Here is a 27,571-nt window from a genome sequence, read left to right on the forward strand (position 1 = left end):
CATCGACCTGTTTCACCCCAGCGAGGATTCCTCTCCCACCTCATCCCGGGACTAGTCCTGAGTAAGTCCTTTGGGCTTTATTCTACTATTAGTAACATGAACTCATACAGTTGTATTGCCTCTGGAGTAGTGACTAGGGGACTCAGCCTGAATCCCACTGAAGTATTAGGACAGAATGCTTATTTGCACCTTGAAAATTGGGCTACACCTTTATATTCTGCTCTAGTGCCTCTAGATATCAGTCATTGGGAGTCTTGACCAAGTGTTGGACCTCCACACAGAGACTGAAGCAAAAGAGTAAGCAGAGCTTCTATGGGGATCCATGGCTGGGGTTACTGTCATAGATTCTGGACTGGGGCAGTGGGATAGTAGGTATAGTAGGGAGAGATGGTGCCTATAGTAACAGTGGGATAATAGTCTCTGGGAAGGGAGTGTGACTGTGGGATAGCAGGTATAGTAGGGAGAGATGGTGCCTATAGTAACAGTGGATAATAGTCTCTGGGAAGGGAGTGTGACTGTGGGATAGCAGGTATAGTAGGGAGAGATGGTGCCTATAGTAACAGTGGGATAATAGTCTCTGGGAAGGGAGTGTGACTGTGTGATAGCAGGTATAGTAGGGAGAGATGGTGCCTATAGTAACAGTGGGATAATAGTCTCTGGGAAGGGAGTGTGACTGTGGGATAGCAGGTATAGTAGGGAGAGATGGTGTCTATAGTAACAGTGGATAATAGTCTCTGGGAAGGGAGAGTGACTGTGGGATAGCAGGTATAGTAGGGAGAGATGGTGCCTATAGTAACAGTGGATAATAGTCTCTGGGAAGGGAGTGTGACTGTGGGATAGCAGGTATAGTAGGAAGAGATGGTGTCTATAGTAACAGTAGATAATAGTCTCTGGGAAGGGAGTGTGACTGTGGGATAGCAGGTATAGTAGGGAGAGATGGTGTCTATAGTAACAGTGGGATAATAGTCTCTGGGAAGAGAGTGTGACTGGGATAGCAGGTATAGTAGGAAGAGATGGTGTCTATAGTAACAGTAGATAATAGTCTCTGGGAAGGGAGTGTGACTGTGGGATAGCAGGTATAGTAGGGAGAGATGGTGCCTATAGTAACAGTGGATAATAGTCTCTGGGAAGGGAGAGTGACTGTGGGATAGCAGGTATAGTAGGGAGAGATGGTGCCTATAGTAACAGTGGATAATAGTCTCTGGGAAGAGAGTGTGACTGGGATAGCAGGTATAGTAGGAAGAGATGGTGTCTATAGTAACAGTAGATAATAGTCTCTGGGAAGGGAGTGTGACTGTGGGATAGCAGGTATAGTAGGGAGAGATGGTGTCTATAGTAACAGTGGATAATAGTCTCTGGGAAGGGAGTGTGGATAGCAGGTATAGTAGGGAGAGATGGTGCCTATAGTAACAGTGGATAATAGTCTCTGGGAAGAGAGTGTGACTGGGATAGCAGGTATAGTAGGAAGAGATGGTGTCTATAGTAACAGTAGATAATAGTCTCTGGGAAGGGAGTATGACTGTGGGATAGCAGGTATAGTAGGAAGAGATGGTGTCTATAGTAACAGTAGATAATAGTCTCTGGGAAGGGAGTGTGACTGTGGGATAGCAGGTATAGTAACTATATATCACTATCATTATTAATGTAATATCTCTGTATTTTTTCATAGCTAATAATCTAATTTTTTCTCTCATTTCATAAAAATTATGCTTTCCAGCAGTAATTATGAAAGGTTTATTGACTTGGGTTTATTGAGATCAGTACAGTCACTGGGTTGATTACGTATAGTAATATAGTAGCATAATAAGTTCAAGACACACGTCCATCAAGTTCAACCTTTTAACTCTAATTTAACTTGCCTAACTGCCAGTTGATCCAGAGGAAGGCAAAACCCCAATTTGAAGCCTCTCCAATTTGCCTCAGAGGGGGAAAAATTCCTTCCTGACTCCAAAATGCAATGGGACCAGTCCCTGGATCAACTTGTACTATGAGCTATCTCCCATATCCCTGTATTCCCTCACTTGCTAAACACCATCCAACCCCTTCTTATACCTATCTAATGTATCAGCCTGTACCCCTGATTCACTTCCCAGCTCTCCCTGTAACACCCCTTTCCCTCCTCTAATCTCATTGGCTCCCTCCTGTCTGCTGGGAGGAGCTACTGGTGAATAAAGCATCCGACCCTTCCTTATACCTATCTAATGTATCAGCCTGTACCACTGATTCAGGGAGACAATTCCACATCTTCCCAGCTCTCACTGTAACAAACCCCTTCCCAATATTTAGCTGGAACCTCTTTTCTTCTAATCGGAATGGGTGACCTTGTGTCAGCTGGAAAGACCTACTGGTAAATAAAGCATTAGAGAGATTATTATATGATCCCTTATATATTTATACATAGTTATCATATCACCCCTTAAGCGCCTCTTCTCCAGAGTGAACATCCCCAATTTGGCCAGTCTTTCCTCATAGCTAAGATTTTCCCTTTACCAGCTTAGTTGCCCTTCTCTGTCCCCTCTCTAATACAATAATGTCCTGTTTGAGTGATGGAGACCAAAACTGTACGGCATATTCTAGATGGGGCCTTACCAGTGCTCTATACAGTGGGACCCCCTCCTCCCGTGACTCTCTGCCCCATTTAATACAGCTCAAGATCTTATTTGCCCTTGATGCTGCTGACTGGCATTACTTGCTACAGACAAGTTTATTATCTACAAGGACTCCAAGCTCCGTCTCCATTATGGATTTGCCTAGTGCAGTCCCATTAAGGGTATAAGTGGATATTGTTACATCCCAGGTGCAGGACTTTACATTTATCAACATTGAATCTCATTTGCCACTTAGCTGCCCAGATTGCCAGTTAGTCAAGATCCTGTTGCAAGTGCCACATCTTGGATGGAATTAATTGGGCTGATAGTTTTGTGTCATCTGCAAACACTGATACATTACTTACAATACCCTCCCCTAAGTCATTAATGAACAAGTTAAATAAAAGTGGCCCCAATACTGAGCCCTGAGGGACCCCACTGAGAACCTTACTCCAAGTAGAGAATGTCCCATTAACAACCCCCCTCTGTACCTGATCCTGTAGCCAGTTTCCTATCCACGTGCAAACGACTTCATACATTACATATAAGTAGTTACTGCTGGAGACTTCCTGTGGTTAAATTATAGTCTATAATGTTATAACATTCATTTACAAAACTCCCAGCTTTACAACACGGGTGAATAAAGAAGACAGTGGCACCCGGCCAGTAAACACTGTAGCACTGAGCAATATTGTGTTTATATACAAAGCATTACACTCCTGTGTCTGAAGGGCAAATACCAAGTGCAGGGGGTGAATTTTATTAGGCAGGACTTCCTCTTGGTACACACGACCCAAAAGACTCTGAACTAAAGTAGTTGTGCAAAGCTAATGGGGTATATTTATCAAAGAGTGAAGTTAATAGTGAAGTTCCGCCACTCTCCATTCATTTCTATGCGATTTTTATAGGCGTATTTATCAAAGGGTGAACTTTCACTTTCACCCATTGATGAATACGGCTTTCAAAATCCCATAGAACTGAGAGCTGCGGAATTTCACTCTAGTGGCGGAACTTCACTCTTAGATAAATTTACCCCAATGTCTTTACTAAAATTCCCTGTGTCATTTTTTGCATTTTCAGCTTTTCTGTGCATTCATATAGTTCAACTAAACTGGTGATAGAGACACAGAGATGCAGCTGCACTGGACTTTACTATTGGCTTTGTTTAAAGGGGTTGTTCCCCTTTAAATTAACTTTAAGGGGCCGATTCACTAAATTCGAGTGAAGGATTCAAAGTAAAAAAACGTCGAATTTCGAAGTATTTTTTGGGCTACTTCGACCATCGAATGGGCTACTTTGACCTTCGACTACGACTACGACTTCGAATCGAAGGATTCAAACTAAAAATCATTCGACTATTCGACCATTCAATAGTCGAAGTACTGTCTCTTTAAAAAAAACGTCGACCCCCTAGTTCGGCGGCTAAAAGCTACCGAAGTCAATGTTAGCCTATGGGGACCTTCCCCATAGGCTTTCCTAAGTTTTTTGATCGAAGGATATTCCTTCGATCGTTGGATTAAAATCCTTCGAATCGTTCAATTCGAAGGATTTTATCGTTCGATCGAAGGAATAATCCTTCGATCGTACGATCACAGAATTTGCGCTAAAACCTTCGACTTCGATATTTCAATTCCTAGTCGAATATCGAGGGTTAATTAACCCTCGATATTTGACCCATAGTGAATCGGCCCCTTATAGTGAAGTTCCGCCACCAGAGTGAAATTCCGCCACTCTCCATTCATTTCTATGGGATTTTTATAGGCATATTTATCAAAGGGTGAACTTTCACTTTCACCCATTGATAAATACGCCTTTCAAAATCCCATAGAACTGAGAGCTGCAGAATTTCACTCTAGTGGCGGAACTTCACTCTTTGATAAATTTACCCCAATGTCTTTACTAAAATTCCCTGTGTCATTTTTTGCATTTTCAGCTTTTCTGTGCATTCATATAGTTCAACTAAACTGGTGATAGAGACACAGAGATGCAGCTGCACTGGACTTTACTATTGGCTTTGTTAAAAGGGTTTGTTCCCCTTTAAGTTAACTTTTAGTATGATGTAGAGAAATGATTTCATTTGTTATTATTTGTACTTTTTTAGTTATTTAGCTTTTTATTCAGCAGCTCTCCAGTTTGCAATTTCACATCTAGTTGCTAGGCCCATATTCCCCTAGCAACCATGCACTGATTTGAATAAGAGACTGGAATATGAATAGGAAAGGTCTGAATAGTAAGATGGGGAATAAAAAGTAACAATAAATTTGTAGACTTACAGAGCCTTTGTTTTTTTATATGGGGTCAGTGACCCCCATTTGAACACTGAAAAAGCAAATAATTAAAAAAAAACTATAAAAAATAAATAATGAAGACTAATTGAAAAGCTGCTTAGATTTGGCTATTCTACATCCTACTAAAAGTTAACTTAAAGGTGAATGACTTTAAGCAGTTACAGAGATGCAGCATCACACCTGCACTTTACATTCCATTCTGCTGCACAAATTGCACTTTTAGATGCACAATAGCGGGTGCAGTAGAGGCGTCTGCAACACTGCCTGAATATCCCCAAAACATGGACATGGATTAAAGAGGATAACTGGGGAAATCAGTAAAGTAGTTCCTGTAGGTGCAGAGTTGAAACAGTAAATGGGGATAATATAGACACAATGATATGAGATTAAGTACTGGATCTGTTATCCGGAAACCCACTATCCAGAAAGCTTTGAATAACGGGAAGGTCGCCTCCCATAAACTCAAAAAATAATTCAAATTTGTAAAAAGTATTTCCTTTTTCTGTGTAATAATAAAACTTGTACTTGATCCCAACTAAGATATAATTAATCCTTATTGGAAGCAAAACCAGCCTATTGGGTTTATTTAATGTTTACATGGTTTTCTAATAGACTTAAGGTATGAAGATCCAAATTCCAGAAACATCCATTATCCAGAAAACCAAGAATTCTGGAAAAACAGTTCCCATACCTGTAGCATACCTCCCAACTGTCCCTCTTTCGGAGGGACAGTCCCTCTTTTGACAGCTCAACCTGCAGTCCCTCGTTTGAACTGGAAAATCCCTCTTTTCTCTGCACTGAAAAGCCAGAAAACAAAGTTTCTCACTTAATTGGCTTTTAGCAGAGAGCCCAGAACAGCTAACAGGTGCAAATATGATACTTTGTAACAATTTTGAGACACAAAAACAGTTTAGATAATATAGAAAAATATTTTCAAACTTTCATAACCTGCCAAATTTTGTAAAATGAACATGGTAATTAGGGGGTGTGGCCACAGAAAGGGGCGTGGTGAAAAGAAATTTGCTGTTCTACGTGCAAAACATTTTTTGTCCCTCTTTTTACTTCCAAAATGTTGGGAGGTTTGCTGTAGCCCCATTGTCTGGAAGGCAGTGCTAAAGAACCCTGAAGCAATTGCACAAACTCACATTCTTAAGTTGGCCATAGACGCAAAGATCCGATCGTACGAATCGTGGATTCGTACGATTTTCAGACCATGTGTGGAGAGTCCCGACATTTTTCGTCCGGCGGAGATCGGTCGTTTGGTCGATTGGACAGGTTAGAAAATTTCTGTCGCCTGCCGATAATATCTCTGCGTGTATTGCCGATCATACGATTTTCAGTGGGAGACTGTCACTGGCTTTGGTTGGACATAGATATCGTACGATTGCTGTCAGGGGCAGAACATTGGGTGATCTGTTCTTATTTGATCGGAATGGTAAAGACTTTGATCTGAATGGTTAGTGGAGGGTCGGGAGATGGGAAAGTCCGATCGTACGTTGATTCGTACGATCGGATCTTTGCGTCTATGGCCAACTTTTACATGAATGCCTGGGTATAACCTGGGGCAAATGTTGCTTCTAATCACATAACCCCCCTTTGTGCAGTTACTGAAATTTCTGATTTCTGGCAGAAGTAGAATTCCTTGGTAAATTTACTACTATGGGTACAAAGGTAATCCAGTGTGGGGTAACATACAGGGTAATATGAATGCTCCTTAGTTTTATGGGATCTCTCTGTACAGACTATGAGCAAACTTAGGGACTGTTCCTGCTGAATTGTGCTTAGTACAGGGAATACCTATGCTGCCATAGTTTTATGGGATCTCTCTGTACAGACTATGAGCAAACTTAGGGACTGTTCCTGCTGAATTGTGCTTAGTACAGGGAATACCTATGCTGCCATAGTTTTATGGGATCTCTCTGTACAGACTATGAGCAAACTTAGGGACTGTTCCTGCTGAATTGTGCTTAGTACAGGGAATACCTATGCTGCCATAGTTTTATGGGATCTCTCTGTACAGACTATGAGCAAACTTAGGGGACTGTTCCTGCTGAATTGTGCTTAGTACAGGGAATACCTATGCTGCCATAGTTTTATGGGATCTCTCTGTACAGACTATGAGCAAACTTAGGGGCTGTTCCTGCTGAATTGTGCTTAGTACAGGGGATACCTATGCTGCCATAGTTTTATGGGATCTCTCTGTACAGACTATGAGCAAACTTAGGGGCTGTTCCTGCTGAATTGTGCTTAGTACAGGGATCACTTTGCTGCCATAGTTTTATGGGATCTCTCTGTACAGACTATGAGCAAACTTAGGGACTGTTCCTGCTGAATTGTGCTTAGTACAGGGGATACCTATGCTGCCATAGTTTTATGGGATCTCTCTGTACAGACTATGAGCAAACTTAGGGACTGTTCCTGCTGAATTGTGCTTAGTACAGGGACTACCTATGCTGCCATAGTTTTATGGGATCTCTCTGTACAGACTATGAGCAAACTTAGGGGCTGTTCCTGCTGAATTGTGCTTAGTACAGGGGATACCTATGCTGCCATAGTTTTATGGGATCTCTCTGTACAGACTATGAGCAAACTTAGGGGCTGTTCCTGCTGAATTGTGCTTAGTACAGGGATCACTTTGCTGCCATAGTTTTATGGGATCTCTCTGTACAGACTATGAGCAAACTTAGGGACTGTTCCTGCTGAATTGTGCTTAGTACAGGGAATACCTATGCTGCCATAGTTTTATGGGATCTCTCTGTACAGACTATGAGCAAACGTCAGGTGGCCATAGACACACGGATCCTATCATACGAATCGAGGATTCGTACGATTTTCGGATCGTGTGTGGCGTGTGTCGACATCTTTCGTCCGGCGGAGATCGGTCGTTTGGTCGATCAGTCTGGTTTGATTTTGACCCGACCAATCCCGCCGGAGCCCACGGCACATCGTAATCGGATCGTTCGGCTGCACAGCCGAACAATCAGATTACCCCCGATATAGCCATGCTCGTTAATGGCATATCGGGGAAAGATCCGCTCGTTTGGCGATGTGGCCAAACGAGCGGATCTTTGCATCTATGGCCATCTTAAGGGACTGTTCCTGCTGAATTGTGCTTAGTACAGGGAATACCTATGCTGCCATAGTTTTATGGGATCTCTCTGTACAGACTATGAGCAAACTTAGGGACTGTTCCTGCTGAATTGTGCTTAGTACAGGGAATACCTATGCTGCCATAGTTTTATGGGATCTCTCTGTACAGACTATGAGCAAACTTAGGGACTGTTCCTGCTGAATTGTGCTTAGTACGGGGATACCTATGTGCCATAGTTTTATGGGATCTCTCTGTACAGACTATGAGCAAACTTAGGGACTGTTCCTGCTGAATTGTGCTTAGTACAGGGAATACCTATGCTGCCATAGTTTTATGGGATCTCTCTGTACAGACTATGAGCAAACTTAGGGACTGTTCCTGCTGAATTGTGCTTAGTACGGGGATACCTATGTGCCATAGTTTTATGGGATCTCTCTGTACAGACTATGAGCAAACTTAGGGGTTGTTCCTGCTGAATTGTGCTTAGTACAGGGAATACCTATGCTGCCATAGTTTTATGGGATCTCTCTGTACAGACTATGAGCAGACTTAGGGGACTGTTCCTGCTGAATTGTGCTTAGTACAGGGAATACCTATGCTGCCATAGTTTTATGGGATCTCTCTGTACAGACTATGAGCAAATTTAAGGGCTGTTCCAGCTGAATTGTTCTTAGTACAGGGGAATACCTATGCTGTCATAGTTTTATGGGATCTCTCTGTAAAGACTATGAGCAAATTTAAGGGCTGTTCCTGCTGAATTGTGCCATAGATAAACAAAGCAAAATAATCCCTCATCATGCCTAAAATATTGTATTACAATTTTGTTTAACTTGTCTATTATGACCGAGATATTATAGAGCAATGGAATAAGAATAGGAGAAGCAATGAGACCAGTATATAGGGCAGAGTAGAAGACACATATGTTTCACAGATTAAAGGCCACACTATGCTCTATACCCAGAGTGGGACTGGCAGTAACTGAATCACTTATAGGTTGGAGTTTCTCATGCTTCGCTGGATTCACTATAGGAACAGTATATCCTACTGATTTACACCAGGGGCCTGACGAGCACACCCTGACCTGACAAGGAAGTATTTATCAGTATTTATTTCACAAGCTTTAATGAGGGTTTGGCAATGGATGTTTATTGACTCTGTTAAAGTGACAGCGACACTTCTAGATCATAAGAGCATGAGATTATTCAATTAAATGTCATAGGGTTGGGCCGTTGTCACTTAACATTTTCCTTTTTCAAATCTCAAGGTGACTCCAGATCTGAGTTGTGTCCATGCAAAGTGGTCTGTGCCGGGTGTGAAACAGGAGAGTCCGTGTATCATATTGGGAAGAGCCATGCGCTGCACAGGTAATGGCCATTCTTCTTTCATTGCTTGAACTAAGATGTAGCAAATAGTAGAGGCTGAATAAAGACTCCATTAAGTTCAACCCTGTATTCATCTAATAAGGCAAAGAAATAAACTGTCCTCATAGGGTCCCTGTACATTCGGGTGTTAAAGGGGTTGTTCGACTTTAAATTAACTTTTAGTATGATGTAGAGAGTAGGGATGCACCGAATCCAGGATTCAGTTCGGGATTCGGCCGAATCCTTCGGCCCAGCCAAACCGAATCCTAATTTGCATATGCAAGGGATGGGAAATTACGTGACTTTTTATCACTAAACAAGGAAGTAAAAATGTTTTCCTCTTCCCACCCCCAATTTGCATATGCAAATCAGGATTCAGTTCGGTATTCAGCCGCATCTTTCGTGAAGGATTCTGAGGTTTCGGCCAAATCCAAAATAGTGAATTCGGTGCATCCCTAGTAGAGAGTGAGACCATTTGCAATTGGTTTTCATTTTTTATTATTTATGTTTTTTTACTTATTTAGCTTTTTATTCAGCAGCTCTCCCCCGTTTGCAATTTCAGCCATCTGGTTGCTAGGGTCTAAATTCCCCTAGCAACCATGCATTGATTTGAATAAGAGACTGGAATATGAATAGGAGAGGCCTGAATAGACAGATGAGTAATAAAAAGCAATAACAATAAATGTGTAGCCTTACAGAGCATTTGTTTTTAGATGGGGTCAGTGACCCCCATTTGGCCATTGGAAAGAGGCAGAAGGAGAAGGCAAATAACTAAAAAATTATAAATAATGACGACCAATTGAAAAGTTGCTTAGAAATGGCCATTCTATACATGGCTGGATTTACATAGCAGGCACCCCTAGGCCGTTGACGTTTATCACCCCTGTCCCCTCCCTTTTATTTCACAAATCTTCATCATCGAGCAATGGGCAATGGGGATTGGTGCACGGGAAATTTAAAAAAACTTTCATATCTCCTGCTCATCCCCAGTGTTTCTGAACCAATGTGGGTGTGGTTGGGCAGTTTGCGCGCCCTAAAATCCTGACGCCCTAGGCCCGGTCTTGGTGGCCTTTCCAACAAATATAAAAAAAATTAAATTAAATAAAATTAAAGGCGAAGCCCCCCTTTAAGATGGGCATGCATAGGCCAAGTCAGGGGTCCCACCAATCCATCTTTACTGTGATTTATTAAAAGGGAACTAATTCAAAAATGAACATTGAAATAAGAAACTTTCTAAATACAATCAATTAAATATTCTGTATCGTTTCTGAAGTTTATCTTCACTATTCCTCTCTCAGCATCTGTTTCTCTTCAGCAGTTGGGTGTCAGATAGTCATTGACAGTTGGATCCAATATATCTTATAGGGGGGCTCCTTTTGCCTAGAAGATGTATTAGATCTCACTCTATTAAACTCACCAGACATCATGGGGCAAATTCACTAAGAATCGAAGTTGCGCCAGGCGCAACTTCGCCGCTCTTCGCCGCACTTCGCCAGGCGAATTTTCGCCAGCGCTCGGCAAATTCACTAAATTGCGAAGTTGCGCACAGGGGTAGCGTAAGTTTGCGAAGTTGCGCTAGTGTTGTTTCGCTATATAAAGCGAAGTTGCGCTAGCGAAGGGTAATTTGCATATGGCGCGAAATTCTAATTTCAATGGAGGAACACGTATCTGCACTACAAATGCCTACAAAACCTTCAAATCTGCAAATAAAATTTTTATTTTGCCCTACACATGTGCCCACTGTCTAGGTAAGTTGCCATGAGTCAGGAAAAGTAGGGGGGGAGGAAGGGGAGCCCCAAAAAATTTTCGATCTTTTTCAGCCTATCACCCGTCATGTAGAAAACACGCCAGCATTTTTTGGGACTTAGAAAAAATTTTGACTTTTTTTGAAACAATCCCTATCTACTCTATTGCGCTTCGCCAGGTCTGAGGTGGCGAAGGAAGTCTAGCGTAAAAGGTAGCGTTCGCTACACTGCGCAAGTTAGTGAATTTGCGTAGTTTCGTCGCTAGCGAAAATTCGCCTGGCGTAAGGTTGCGAAGTAACACTAGCGAAACTACGCCAGCGTTCGTTAGTGAATTTGCGCAGTAGCGAAAATGCCGAACGCTAGCGAAAAAACTATAGCGTTCGGCGCTTCGCACCTTAGTGAATTTGCCCCCATGTCTCTCTACATGCAGGATTTGTGCAAAAGGCAGTTATTTTGTTAGATTTTGTTTGTACTGGAATCAGTTATTTGAGTGAGCTCTAATTCATCTGCTAGGAAAGGAGCCCCCCTATAAGATCTATTGGATCTAACTGTCAGTGAATATCTGACACCCAACTGCTGAATGAAGACAGAATGAAGAGAAACAGATGCTGAGAGAGGAATAGTGACGATAAACTTGATTATTTCAGAAACGATGCAGAATATTTAATTGATTGATTGATTTAGAAAGTTTCTTATTTCAGTTACTTACGAAGCTTATATAATATTTCGACGATATTTCCCCTTTAAGATGCAGTGGGTTTAGCACCAGAACACAGCTTTAAGCTCATTGGAGGAAATTCTGCAATTAAGCAGACGTATCCCGTTATCCAGACTGCCCTCTGTGTTTTATTTGTGCAGGGTTCTGATTGGATGATGAAACAATCACATGGATTGGCGTATGCACGTGTCATAGACTTATTCACTGCCCCTGCTTAGCATAAGCCCGCCCCCGAGCTTCCAAATGGCCACGCTGCATTTATTCCTGCAGTAACACAAATGTTTTTTATATATTTATATATTTATCTGCAGTACTGACAGCGTATATGACAATTATTTTAGAGTTTCCTCCTAACACAGTTTCTCCTTAACATCATGCAGCCATTCTACGGATCGTGGTGATTCTACTCACCCTGCTTACAACATGGTTCTTTGCCGAAAAGTTTTTTTCCGGTAAAAAAGATATAAAGAGGAACGTGTTAGGTAAGAAAAAGATATTATTCTTAGATGGGGAAAAAGAAGGTTATCATGTTATTATGCAGAGGCGCTTAAAGGGATAGTGTCATCACATCGATGTGCCCCTATTTTAATTGAATTCTATGGCGCAGATTTATCCAGGGTCGAAATTTCGAAGTAATGGGAGTTTTTTTTAACTGATTTTGACAATGTGCTCAGGAGCCAAGTGCCCTAATTCCAAGGCAGATTAATTGATAAATACCCTGCCTGGGCGGGAACCTTTCTAATTATGCTGGATGATTCACTCGTGTATTGCTGATGCAACATTTAACATAATAATCCGGATTATTCATTTATTCCTTAGAACAGAAGAAAGTCAAGATCAACTGCGGGAATGAAAAACCCTGCCCGGATGATTACTTTGCATTTAAGATTATTAGCGGGGCGGCCAATGTCGTGGGACCATCTATTTGCTTTGAGAACATTATGTGAGTAATAATGAAGACCAATTAAAAAGTTGCTAAGAAGTGGCCATTCTATAACATACTTTATAAGTTATTTTAAAGGAGAACTAAACCCCCAAACTAAAACCACTACCCTCCGTAGTCCACCCTGACAAAATGTCTAGCCCCATGTCAGATTTGAAAATTAATTATAAAAAAATGTGTTTGCTCTTTTGAAAAATCGATTTCAGTGCAGAATTCTGCTGGAGCAGCACTATTAACTGATGTGTTTTGAAAAAAACATGTTTTCCCATGAAAAACATGATGTTTTGTGCTTCTGTACCAGCCCAAGGCAACCACAGCCCTTTAGCAGTAAAGATCTGTGTCTCCAAAGATGCCCCAGTAGCTCCCCATCTTCTTTTCTGCTGATTCACTGCACATGCTCTGTCTGCTGATTCACTGCACATGCTCTGTGCTGCTGTCACTTACTGAGCTTAGGGAGCCACTCACAATATACAGTACACATAGAATAGAAATGTCACAATATAAGGCTGATTAGTAATTAATACACATAATTACTACATGGCAGCACAGAAACCAGTGCAATTAGCATCAGAATTGAATAATCAGCAAACCTGTAGCATCAGCTTATATTACAGCCAGGGAAGCTCATTTTCTGCTGGATAATTAGTGACGAGCCCTAAAGGGATACTGTTGTGGAAAAACATGTTTTTTACAAAATGTATCAGTTAATAGTGCTACTACAGCAGAATCCTGCATTGAAATCCGTTTTTCAAAACAAGAAATGGATTTTTTTTATATCTAATTTTAAAATTTGCTATGGGGCTAGACATTTTGACATTTCCCAGCTGCCCTCAGGTCATGTGACTTGTGCTCTGATAAACTTCAGTCACACTTTACTGCTGCACTGCAAGTTGGAGTGATGTCATTACCCCTCCCTCCTACAAGCTGCTGTAATGTAAATAGAGCCTTGTCTGCTGAGCCTGTCAATTGTACAATAGGCAGGAATCAAGATAATCTCCCGCTGACACCACTTCAGAAGGACTGAAATAAGATAGTCCTGTGATCACTGCCCCCACTTACGTTTAAAAAAATTATATATATATATACACACACACAATTCATTTTGGACACTGGAAAAAATATTTTATATAGATAGTTTATTATATTTGTTTACACAAAAATGAATGGCAGAACCACAGGAGTACACTCCCAGGACTGACGACAGGGAATAGAAAAAAGGATAAAATAAGGAGGACATACTTGAAAACCAGGAAAATTTAAGAGGAAGTCTAGGAAGGGTTAAAATAGCTCAGGAGAAAGGAGGCGGTAAGTGGTTAATGAAAAAAGAAGTATTGCAGGCAGGAAAGGAGCGCAGTGTGTGTGAGGTGGAGCAGAGGGAACTCACAGCTCCTTTACCTCATCTAGTAACCAGTAAAACTAACTAGTCAGGCAGCAAGGAGAGAAAGTTCCCCCCTCCAAAGGAAAGCAGAGAACAAACTTACAGAAGGGGAGGAGCTTTGATAGTGTCTGTGGGAGGAGGGGCTGCTAGTGCAGCTGTAGAGCAGGAAGTAGGAAAGTGAAAGTAATTGCTTCCCTGCAAACCATGTGACCTCTCTCCTCCAAACATCACACGCATGGGCAGAGAGGGGAGGGGGAGGGTACAGCTGGATTCTCATGTCGTACTGCAGGGACCTGGCTTTTCATTACAGAGTGGCTGCCTCCAAGCACACAGGTAATGCTGCGCCTGCTGTTAGAGCAGCACAGGATGAATGTGTAATGAGCACAAATGGAAGCCCCCATGACAAAATACAAACTAAAATAACTAATGCATGGATTTGTGGATTAACATTTTATTTGCCAGACAGTGTTTATGGATGTGTGTTTTTTTATAAAAATGCAAAAAAAAAAAAATTTTTTAAAATGACGACAGATTCCCTTAAGCTTAGCTTCTCAACAGCCAATCAGAGCCCACTGAGCATGTGAGTGTCACAGACACTTTCCAAGATGGTGACCCCCTGTGACAAGTTTGAAGTCCTGGATCATTGCTGCTATTGACAAGCTCAAACTTTAGCCTCGTGCAATAAATTCACTATATAAAATAGGACATTTTTAGCCACATTAATTTTTAGGGTTTAGTTCTCCTGTAAAGGTGAACCACCATGATTTTGTTTGCACATTATAAACAACGAGAAATGAGTCTCAGCCTAATACTGAAAGCCAACAGACATGATCAAATTTATTCACAATGCACCTAAAATCATTTTAAAAATTATTTCCTTTTTCTGTGTAATAATAAAACAGTCGCTTGTACTTGATCCCAACTAATTAATCCTTATTGGAGGCAAAACCAACCGATTGGGTTTATTTAATGTTTAAACTATTTTCTAGAAGATTTAAGGTATGAAGAACCACATTACAGAAAGATCTTTTATCCAGAAAACCCCAGGTCCCGAGCATTCTGGATAACAGGTCCCGAGCATTCTGGATAACAGGTCCCATACCTGTACCTTGTTCTTGATCTCAACTAAGATATAATTAATCCTTATTTGAGGCAAAACCAGCCTATTGGCTTTATTTATTTAATGTTTACATTGTTTTCTAGTAGACTTAAAGGGATACTGTCATGGGAAAAAAATTTTTTCCCAAAATGAATCAGTTAATAGTGCTGCTCCAGCAGAATTCTGCACTGAAATCCATTTCTCAAAAGAGCAAACAGATTTTTTTATATTAAATTTTGAAATCTGACATGGGGCTAGACATATTGTCAATTTCCCAGCTGCCCCTGGTCATGTGACTTGTGCCTGCACTTTAGGAGAGAAATGCTTTCTGGCAGGCTGCTGTTTTTCCTTCTCAGTGTAACTGAATGTGTCTCAGTGGGACATGGGTTTTTACTATTGAGTGTTGTTCTTAGATCTACCAGGCAGTTGTTATCTTGTGTTAGGGAGCTGCTATCTGGTTACCTTCCCATTGTTCTTTTGTTTGGCTGCTGGGGGGGGGAAGGGAGGGGGATGATATCACTCCAACTTGCAGTACAGCAGTAAAGAGTGATTGAAGTTTATCAGAGCACAAGTCACATGACTTGGGGCAGCTGGGAAATTGACAATATGTCTAGCCCCATGTCAGATTTCAAAATTGAATATAAAAAAATCTGTTTGCTCTTTTGAAAAATGGATTTCAGTGCAGAATTCTGCTGGGGCAGCACTATTAACTGATTCATTTTGAAAAAAAATGTTTCTCCCCATGACAGTATCCCTTTAAGGTATGAAGATCCAAATTAAGGAAAGATCCATTATCGGGAAAACCCCAGGTCTTGTGCATTCTGGATTACAGGTCCTATACCTGTGGAACAATGATATATATATATATATATATATATATATATGGAAAGAGAGGAATGTCTGGACTTTGCTTTCTCCTTTGGGAGTGGCTGATTTGTTGGTGGTCCCCCTGTGTCAGTACTTTGTAGAACAATGTTTTATAGAAAACAGAAAAAAGTAACTTTAACTCATATATATGCTGATAGGACCTTATATTGCCCTCGGATTTCCAGCTTTAGAAACCAACAATGTATTAAATAGACGGATTCCAGTCTTCTGTGCCCTGGCAGCTACTTGAATAGCTAGTGCTCCACCTGTACAGCCGGTATCTCCAGGTCATTAGGGTGATAATGATCAATTGAGAGCAGATTCCATTCTAAACCCTGGATCATTATCATTGTAATGACATGGGGTAAGTTACCTGCCTGTGATATTATTAGCATGTCTTTGGCAGGACACGTTAGGCAGGATTCCTTGCACTGAGTCACTCATTTGCTGTCTATTACAGGAGGCGTCTCACACTATAATGGGCATCTTAGTGGCTTTTAAAGCAGAAGGGAAGGTTAAAACTAAGTAAGCTTTATCAGAAAGGTCTATATAAATACACCAGTAAACCCTCAAAGTAATGCTGCTCTGAGTCCTCTGTCAAAAGAAACAGCACATTTCTTTCCTTCTATTGTGTACTCATGGGCTTCTGTATCAGACTTCCTGTTTTCAGCTTAAACCTCCAAGGCTAGGGCTTGAGCATGCTCAGTTTGTTCCTCTATCCCCCTCCCTCCTCCCCTCTGTGCTGTATTCTGAGCTCAGAGCTATGAGTGAGCAGGGAGAGACTCGGGCAGGAAGTGATGTCACACCAAGCTAATATGGCAGCTGCTATCCCAAACAAACAGATAGAGCTTCTAGAGCTGTTTTCCCAGGTATGGTAAAGCATTCTGCAGAATAAATATAGTGTTATAGCTTGCACTATTGTGGCTAATCTATTGGCAATAAACTGCTTCGGTATCTTTCCTTCTCCTTTAAAAGAATAACCCCCATATGTAATAAAAGCTACTAAGTTTGCCCAATGGCAGTAACCCATAGCAACCAATAAGATGTTTCCTTTTAGGATCAGTAAATGCTACCTGCTTATTGGTTGCTATGGGCAACTGCTCTTGGGCAAACTTAGTGCCTTTCATTAAATATTTTATTAAGAGCAACAAAGGCAATGCAAGCGCCACAATCCAATCACAGTCTTCTCTCTCAGTCCCAACACTGCACAAACACTCCTGCCTTCCAGTTCTCACACTAGATTTGGGCCTAACTCCTCTCTACCCCTCACTAGAATGTCAGCACTGCGGTTCTGTCTTTGAACATCTGTCCAACCAGTTGGATCAAACAGAAGAACCTCCCCTTGTTCTCTCTTCTATTTCCATCTCTTTAGAAGCAAGCGCCTATAGAACGTCCATGCTGTTGGTCACATTAGTACATTGTTAATTACAAGTCCAAGTCCATTTATTGTAACATGCAGCTCATTCATCTCATGTACATTTCATGCTTTTATATTTATAAAGAATGACTTTTCCTTTTGATTTCCAGTATCATGAGCAGTGTCAGAAATAACATCGGCCGAGGACTGAACATTGCGCTAATAAATGGTGAGTCAAAGCAACTTTTTGTTTTCAAGGTGAAACAACTGTCTATTGGGTGCACCTAATGTGTCTCTCTCTGTCTCTCTCTCTTTCTCTCTCTCTCTCTATATATATAGCTTACGTATTATTAGTAGAAAGCACTCACAGCTTATTCCATTGATTCAATGTGATAAAATCTTTATTCCACACTCACATCTACGCGTTTCAACCCTATATATATATAATACACAAAAGCCAGGAATATCCTTATAAACGGTGAGTTCTGATGTCATCAGTTATAAACGGTGAGTTCTGATGTCATTTCTGTCACACGACTCACTGAAATGTGTGTATTATAATAAATAAAGTACCCCCAGTTGTAAAATATGAGGATATTAGAAGTTACCTCGGAGTTCCATGACCTGTATAAAAACACTCGGCCTTCGGCCTCGTACTTTTATATGGTCATGAAACTCCTCGGTAACTTATAATAGCCTTATATTTTACAAGAGGGGGTACTTTATTCACTATATATAACATGGAGGAGCACACCCTAAACTTGTTTAGCAACTTGCCCAGGTGCTGGTAAGTAAGGTAAATAAAGTGACATAGTACTGCACTCAGTGGGAAAAAATCAAGATCTATTGAAAAAAATCTGACGTCTCGAACACGAACCGCTCTCTTTTTCAAGGTTATCCTCGAGAAAGAGCGCAGGTTGGTGTTCGAGACGTCGGATTTTTTTTGATAGGTCTTGATTTTTTCACAAGTATTCCCACTGAGTGCAGTACTCTGTCACTTTATTTACCTTACTTACCAGCACCTGGGCAAGTTGCTAAACAAGTTTAGGGTGTGCTCCTCCATGTTATATATATATATATATATATATAGGGTTGAAACGCGTAGATGTGAGTGTGGAATAAAGATTTTATCACATTGAATCGATGGAATAAGTTTTCATAAGTATTCCCACTGAGTGGTGTACGATGTCACTTTATAGATATATTTATATATATATATATATTGGAACGTGTTAGCCAGAAAGCTCCTTATTAATCCTTATTGGAGTCAAAACCAGCCTATCGGGTTTATTTAATGTTTACATGATTTTCTAGTAGACTTAAGGTATGAAGATCCAAATTACTGAAAGATCCCTTATCCAGAAAACCCCAGGTCCCGAGCATTCTGGATAACAGATCCCATACCTGTATAGGTCATTAAAGGGAGTACCTTAGGGACCCTTGAAAAAAAATCTTAAAGAAGTAATAGATTCACAGGAAATAATCATGTACCTAAAATCGAATAAACTTAACTAAATAAAAAACATATAAAATATAGCAAGTTATTTATACTATAGGGCAGTGATCCCCAACCAGCGGCTCAGTGCTTCCAACCCATTTGATGTTGCTCCCAGGTGCCTCTTTTTACATTTGAATGTGACTCGCCAGTTATAAAGGTTGGGGACCTGTAAGGGTAGACGGCTTTGGGAGTCCCCACCGAACCACTAGACCACCAGATACCCTTACATTGACTTCACCATGTGTGGTGTGAAATTCAAATATTTAGGGTAAGGCCACACTGGGCATTTTGGGGAGATTAGGTCGCCACCCGTTTCCTCGTGAGGCAACTTCAGGAGACTTCGGAAAACGAACCGCCGCGTGTGATTAGCGCCAGCCGGTGCAGAGTGAGGGAAGGTGTTTCGGGAGATTGGTTGCCGCAAAGATGAGGCGATTAGTCGCCAGGCAACCAAATCTCCCCAAAACGCCCAGTGTGGCCTTAACCTAAAGGGGCCTCAACCAGGCAATTGTTGCTCAACATCGGTCTATGGTGTTGAATGTTATCTTATCTTAGCCTGTCCTTGACTTCTGCTTCGTTGCCCAACATTGGTCTATTTTCTAATAATTTCTGGGTGCGCTTATGTTCTCATTTCTGTGCCTTGACCAACCTCTGCCGTTTATTGACCATTCTTTGGATTCTGATTAGTGATGGGCAAATTTATTCACCAGGCGCAAATTCCCACGATGCGGCGCCGGTGAATAAATTTGGGAAACTGCCGCATAAATTTGCCGGCATAAAAAAAAGGGCGATTTTTCAGCCCAAATTCACCCATCACTAATTCTGATTTAGTACTGTGCTTCTGTTGGTTCTAACCCTGGCCTATGTCTCCTATTCCTGTTTTGTACTGTTCTACACATTTTGTATTGACTTGGCCTGACCCTCAACTACATTCCTTGTTCCCCATCCTACTGGTACACGTTTGGTTTCCTTGTCTGCCCAGAACTCTTCCCCTTATCCTCTCAATTTAAGACCTGGCGACATTGAGTAGCAGAGGGCTCCTTGCAAAGGCGAAAGGTGTCTGTTATAGGCAGAAGTGTGAGCCATGACCGGGACCTTGGGGTTTGTTCTGGGTTTTGGGATACCCTATATCACAGGACCCCTCTTATAGGGGGTCATTTACAAACACCAAGAGCACTAGGATTTGAAGCAGACAGTCAGCGTATAAACGGGACAATCCAGTACAAAACTGGACAGGGGAACCCTAGGCACTGAGCGTGCATTACTGAGCGTGCATTACTGAGCGTGCATTACTGAGCGTGCATTACTTCATGCATTACTGAGCGTGCATTACTGAGCGTGCATTACTGAGCGTGCATTACTTCATGCATTACTGAGCGTGCATTACTGAGCGTGCATTACTGAGCATGCATTATTTCATGCATTACTGAGCATCCATTACTGAGCATGCATTACTTTATGCATTACTGAGCGTGCATTACTGAGCATGCATTATTTCATGCATTACTGAGCGTGCATTACTGAGCATGCATTACTTTATGCATTACTGAGCGTGCATTACTGAGCATGCATTACTGAGCATGCATTACTTCATGCATTACTGAGCGTGCATTTCTGAGCGTGCATTACTACACGCATTACTACTGCTATTCAGACACCTGGGATTCTATGACTGGGGAAAGTAAAATGAAACATATTCTCTTTTGCAGTTAGAATCTCATAAACAAAACATTATATGTTTCCACGTGTAATGTGTTTGGGGGTATTGTGCATTAATGTGCCTTTGATAGAAAAGATCTCCCCATAATCTCATGTTTCTCTGGTTATACAGCTTCCACTGGGATTCTGATCAAAACGGATTCATTTGATATGTATTCAGGAGGTAAGAGGCAAATTCTCTGCTTCATAATTACTGAGCAAATGTATTAAGTTTACCAATTTTGTTGCAGGCGCAATAACAAAGATTTCTGGGAAAACTCTGTATACTTGTGGGGGGGGTTGGTAAAAAACAAAAAACATGGAGGGATGTACAAATTTTTGAGCTTTGAGTTTAGAACCATTTGTAAACAAGGACCATAAACATTTACGGGATTATTTATTAAGGTTCGACTTGTGTTTTCTAGGATAATTCAAGTTTTCAAGTTGATTTTTTTTTTTCATCAAAAAAAACTTGCATTTTCGGAGATTTATTATACCCCGACCCTGGAAATAGCTCAAATCTGAAAATACCTGTTGAGGTCATGTAGAAGTCAATGGCAGAGGTCCCTTGAGCCACTTGAAGATTTTAATAGACCTCATGATGTTCGAGTTTTTTCCTTTAGGGTTTTGCCCGAAAACTCGAAATAATTTGAATGATTCCAGTTTTTTTTCCTGTGCAAAACTTAATCAAATTTTGTTTTCAGGGTTTTACAATTCGAACTCACAGAATCTAGTTTTTCCTTAAATAAGACACCATTCAAGTTGTGAGTTTGTTCAAGTTCATTCGGGGAATGAAAAACTCTAACATTCGACCCTTGATAATAACCCCCATGCTTTGCTGCTCTTTGTTCTGTTTTTTAAAATGCTAATAAAAACACTTGAAAAGAAAGATAATAACCCCCATAGTGTATTGAGGGGCTGATTTATGAATATAGATCCAATATCAAATATAAGGATTCCACACTCAATTATAAAAAGGTATACATTTATTTAATTAAAAACACTTACATATCAGCTTCGGCCCAATTCATGGCCCTATGCGTTTCGACCACATAAGTGGTCTTCATCAGGGGAAAAATTCATAAATTACAGAAAAAAAGGTAAAAACTGCAGGAATATAGATGCTATATTGCACCAGTGCAGTTGCCCATAACAACATGTTGGCTTCCATTTTTTATCTTGTTGTAGTCATGTAGCCTATTGCTGATCTTATTTTTGGCCTGTTACCTAGATGGCCATACTAGACACCTTACCAAACTAACAGATATTTTTGTGTATGGCCAACTTTAGAGACTTATCACAGGTACTTATAGCTGCCTAAAATCTGGTTTATTTACCCACAATTGTCTTCACAACTCCATACCTATATGAAATGTGTTATCATAGGGGGTTATTTATTAAAAGTTGGGTGTTAAGAGTTTTTCAACCTTGAATAAACTCGAAACTCAAATGGTATCTTATTTAAGAAAAAACTTGAATGGCAAATTCCCGATTCTGCAATTCGAATCTCGCAACCCGAAAACGCTAATTGATTGCGTTCTCCGGGAAAGAAAACTTAATTTGATCTAATCGAGTTCTCAATTCGAGTTTTGGGCCAAAACCCTCCAAATAAAAACTAGAAAATCAAACAGGCTTTTAACCTCTTCCAATGGTTCAAGGGACCTCTGCCATTGACTTCTACAGAACCTTGACCGCTTTTAAAGTCAAGCTATATCCAGGGTCGTGTATAATAAATCTCAAATATTCTAGTTTTTTTAAAAAAAGACCAAAATATTTCGAGTTTTTTATTTAAACCTGAAAATGCCCGTTTTGACCCCGAAAAAAATCCAATATGGAGTATCTGGGGTAGAGCTAACGTGGAAGAGGAGTATGATTTGGGTATTATGTAGAAATTTTTATTTTACACATTCCGCAGTTTTACCATATTTTGGGGGAATGTAATATAGTTCTCTAACGCAATGTGAATAAATTCTCATTGCGAACAATTTTGCCATTGTGAAAATTTTGCAGCCCTTTGCCCCTCGCTCTACAGTAGCGCAGCGATTGCGAATTGTATCGTTTGTGATAGTGTGCAGTGTATGTAATAAATTCTTCATTAAAACTTTGTTATGTCTGCTCCAAAAGTTTAAGCCACCTTTAAATCAAGTTTGCAATGTGCAATTAATATTCGCAAAGCAATAAAAGCATAATGAAGAATATTTCATTGCGACGTGCAATTTTATATTCTTATTTCTGTGCAAATTTGTTCTCTTTGCAAATTTTATTGCATTTCCCCCTTTGTGTTTGAAAGAAGCGGACATTTTTCTGAAATCCTTCAGCTGCATTTTCTCTTTTGTCAAAGATGTGAAACCACTTCTGGACTTTATAAAGCCTGTGAAGGATGGGACCCTGGTGTTTGTTGCATCTTTTGATGATCCAGGTACAAAGTAAGTGTCAGAACAACAACGATAATATAATCCTTTATGAATATAGGCTAGTAATTAGCGATGGGCGAATTTCTTCGGCAGGCGTGAATTTGCGGTGAATTTGCGTGATTCGCCGCCAAATAAATTCACGAAACGGCCGCGAAAATTCACTGACGAAAATTCGTCGGCGTCAAAAAAAAGTCAGAGAGGCCGGCGCCGTTTTGCGAATTTTTGGCCATTTCGTGGGAAATTCGTGAATTTTTCTGCAAAGCGAAATAGCGCAAATTCGCCCATCACTACTAGTCATGCATAGGGGTAGGACGTTGCCATGTGACTGGGGTATCCTCCTGTTTGGCCCTAAATAACCACCTCCTCTGAGGAACAGGAAATAGTATTGCTAGAAAATGGTAGGGCGGGGCATTCTTACCAAGCTGGAGTAGGAGGATGTATTGTGATTGGTCGTTGTCACTTATGGTTGTCCAAATCCCCTCCCCTGAGGAACAGGAGACAAGTGTGTATTGCTAGCAATGGGTAGGACGGAATATTTTTTCCATGGCTTACCCCTCCAAACAGGCAACTCAAGTCTCAATATGAAAAGTAATAAAAAGAGTTCTGTTGTTTTTCTGCAGGTTAAATGATGAAGCCAGGGCTGTTTTCACAGAATTTGGAAGCAGTTATGCAAAGAAAATAAATTTCCGAGACAGCTGGCTCTTTGTGGGAGGAAAAGGGATAAATTCCAAAAGCCCATTTGAACAGGTAATGTGTTGCTTTTAGCAATGAACATCTGTAAAATCCAACAACTCTCAGTTTAAATGAATGAAGCTGTTCCAGTAGTGCAAACTATTCTATGGACTGGATTAAAATTCCTTATTATCAGGGGGTTATTTATCAAAGTTCGTATGTCAAAAACTCGAAAAAGTTCAGTTTTTTTACCATAAAATTCTAATATTTAGTGGGATAAAAACTAGAATTTTCAATATTTATTATACCCCGAGGATGGAAAAAGTTTGAATCCAAAATATCCAACATCTCAGACCTACCAATGTTGTATATAAGTCAATGGGAGAGGTCCCTATCCTATTTGGAAGTTTCTGTGGCCTGCGCTGGAATTAGCCTGAAATTCCGGCTATTTCAGACCTTTTGTCAAAAATCTGAAAAATTCAGGCTTTTTGGGAAAAAGCACAAAAAAAAAAAAAAAAAAACGAGCGATTCGGGGGGAAAATCTCTGAAAAAATCATACTATGCGGTTTTCGCATGATTTTTTGCGTGTTTGTCAGCAGTTCGATTACATTGTGCTTTTTGTATAATAAATAAGATACAATCGTGGATTCTAATTTGGTCAGACTTATTTTATAGATATATTTTAAATAGTCAGAAAAATAAAAAATTTTTGATAAATAAGGCCCTAAGTGTAAGTAGCACCAGCATTCATTGGCAGTCCTGAATATAGAATGTGAATACAGGTGCAACCATGAGGTGCAAAGATTTAGAACAAAGAAATGCACAATATTATTATTATTATTATTAACATGTATTTATATAGCGCCAACATATTGCGTGGCACTGTACAATACAAACTGAAGCACCAGCAACGAGGAAATGCAATAAAAAGTCCAAGGATTTAACCTTCAGCAACCAATCAGATATTTGCTTTCAAATAGGTGACCAGTTAATGCTACCTACTGATTTGTTACTTCGGGTAACTAGATTTCGAGCACACTTTGTAGCTTGTATTACATAATCCTCCAAGATTTAAAGGGGTTCTAAAGTCTAAAGGCAAAAATAGATTTTTGGATTCTCCACAAAAAAATAAACACATCCTCAATGTATTTGCTTGAAAAATTCTGCATTGTTTCAAACATAAAAGCGAAAGTTTCCTACTCTGCCTTGACAGCCATTTGCAATGAAGTTCTGACAGTTGCTCCTTGTGCTGCTAAGAAGGAATTTTTCGGCTCTCTGCTTCACTGCCCAAAATTACGAAAACTGCTGCTGTTTCTCTTTGAAGTTCGTCTGTTACAAGGCCAAACAAAAGCAGCGTTTGAACTAACACTATCAGCAAGTGGAACAGGAGCGGTAAATTCCTCCTAAGCAGCACAGCTGACAGTCGCCAGAAGTTGACGTTACAAACAGGTCAAGCCAGGGGGAAGCAAAAATAAGGTTTTATTCCTAAACGGTGTAAACATTATAAAGCAACTATGTTGGAGATAAGTTTATTTTTGTGTGGTCAACCAAAAGATCTTTTTTTTTTAACTTTAGCTTCCCAACTAATGTATTAGTTTATTTCAAGGATACAGAAATTTCAGCTATTAAAGGGTGTTGTTCACCTTTAAATTAACTGTTTGGGGCATATTTATCAAGGGACGAATTTCAAATTGAAAAAACGGCGAAATTCTAATCAAAAAAGACCAACCGAAATTAAGTCGAAGTTTTTTTTGGGTCGAATTGGTCCGTTTTTAGGTCAGTTTCCAGCCAAATTTGAATCGTATGACTCCAGGTAGGTTTTAGGAGGTGCCCCATAGGCTAAAACAGCAATTTGGCAGGTTTTAGATGGCAAATGGTCGACTTCGAATTTTTAAAGAGACAGTACATGATAAATTTGGAATATTCCCTAGTCGAGGTACACTAAAATAACTCAAAATTCGTTTTTTTTTTTCATTCCAAAATTCAGATAAATCTGCCCCTTAGTATGATGTAGAGAGTGATATTCTGAGACCATTTGCAATTGGTTTTCATTTTTTATTATTTGTGGTTTTGAGTTATTTAGCTTTTTATTCAGCAGCTCTCCAGTTTGCAATTTCAGACATCAGGTTGCTAGGGACCAAATTCCCCTAGCAACCATGCACTGATTTGAATAAGAGACTGGAATATGAATAGGAGAGGCCTGAAAAAAAATTATGATCAAATGTGTAGCCCTACGGGCCATTTGTTTTTTTTAGATGGAAAGCTGGAAAGACAGGAAGAAAAGGCCAAATAACTAATAAAAAAAACTATAAAAAATTAATAATGAAGACCAATTGAAAAGTTGCTTAGAATTGGCCATTCTATAATAACATATTTTTATGTTGCAACTCATGTTACTATTTGTCCTCCCCGCAGCACATCAAGAACAACAAGGAGACAAACAAATATGATGGATGGCCGGAGGTGCTGGAAATGGAAGGCTGTATTCCCAGGAAAACTAAGTAAAGACACAGGATAGTCTGTTCCACTCCCCCAGCTTCCGGCATGTCCCTCTTGCTCCCATTGCAGATCCAGTCATAGGAATATCCAAGGCCACTGAGCAATTTGTTATTAAACACTGGTACTTGGCCCGTACCAATGAAACAGGCCTAAAGCAAAACCAGTATCTTAAGAATGGGACTTCATTCAATGTTGCCTTTAATATGTACTGTGAACACCAAAGCTGGGATTTTATTAGGGATGAATGAAGTCAACAGACGAGAGATCAAATATAACAGTCCGACTAAAGAGAAAAGGGACGACTGTAAATGATTCCTGTCTTTATTATGAACTTTGCAGTGTGGCACAGGAGCTGGCAATCTCATGCAGAACGGGTTAAGAATCTAGGGTTCCTGCACCCGGGAATATTGTCAACTGAACTTGTGCCTGTAAATGTTCCCCTAAATATTTCCATTGATCCCTGCTGTCTTTCATTGTGGACCCATAGGATTTATAAATTGTATTTAATATGTGGGATTGTTGGGAGACAGCATAGAATGACTGGCTCAGTTGATTCTCCAATTAATGTAATATATACACGGGAGAATGTATTTTCTGTGCACTCTAGAGAGAGTGTTTATTTTGTGCCCAAAACATTCAAAATCTGTATTTTTATATTTATATATGGAAAGGTGGTGCCAGACTGTTCCCATAATACAGTATGAGAGGATAGATTATTGTGTGCCCAGAACATGCCTTCCTTATATTTCTATAGTTGTGCATATTCTGTGCAGGAAATAAACTGTACATTAATACTGTCTAAGGGAAAATACATTGTAAAATAGTAAGTTAGACTGAAAAAAGAGACACATGTTCATCAAGTTCAACCTTAAAGAAACAGTAACGTCAAAAAATGTTTTAAAGAAATGAAAATATAATGCAGTGTTGCCCATGCACTGGTAAAACTGATGTGTTTGCTTAAGAAACGCTACTATTGTTTATATAAATCAGCTGCTGTGTAGCAATGGGGGGCAGCCAATCAAAGGAGAAAAGGCTCAGGTCACACAGCAGATACTGTAAGCTCTGTCTGTCTAATGGTGTTATCTGTTATCCATTAGTTAACCTGTGCCATATAGCCGTTTTTCAATTTCCGCCATTGCTACACAGCAGCTTCTTTATATGATCTATAGTAGTGTTTCTGAAGCAAACAGATCAGTTTTACCAGTGCAGGGCAACACTACATGATATTTTCGTTACTTTAAAACACTTTCATTTTTTGGTGTTACTGTTCCTTTAAGTCTATATATAACCTGCCTAACTGCCAGTTGATCCAGAGGAAGGCGAAAAACTCCATCTGAAGCCTCTCCAATTTGCCTCAG

At 40.2% G+C, this 27,571-nt stretch overlaps 1 protein-coding gene across 1 annotated transcript; it reads left to right on the forward strand.

The window, feature by feature from the left end:
* Window positions 1–27,012, forward strand: MGC52899 (Protein FAM3D-like). The gene is given in 9 exon segments (NM_001086226.1): window positions 1–61; window positions 9,232–9,331; window positions 12,172–12,273; window positions 12,611–12,734; window positions 17,606–17,664; window positions 20,762–20,812; window positions 22,970–23,054; window positions 23,663–23,789; window positions 26,130–27,012. Coding segments are annotated over 8 exon segments (651 nt in total). The 5' UTR covers window positions 1–61; window positions 9,232–9,318; the 3' UTR covers window positions 26,220–27,012.
* The last annotated feature ends 559 nt before the right edge of the window (window positions 27,013–27,571 follow it).

The sequence above is a fragment of the Xenopus laevis genome, chromosome 4L, assembly GCF_017654675.1.
Source record: "Xenopus laevis strain J_2021 chromosome 4L, Xenopus_laevis_v10.1, whole genome shotgun sequence".
In the NCBI taxonomy this organism is placed as follows: domain Eukaryota; kingdom Metazoa; phylum Chordata; class Amphibia; order Anura; family Pipidae; genus Xenopus; species Xenopus laevis.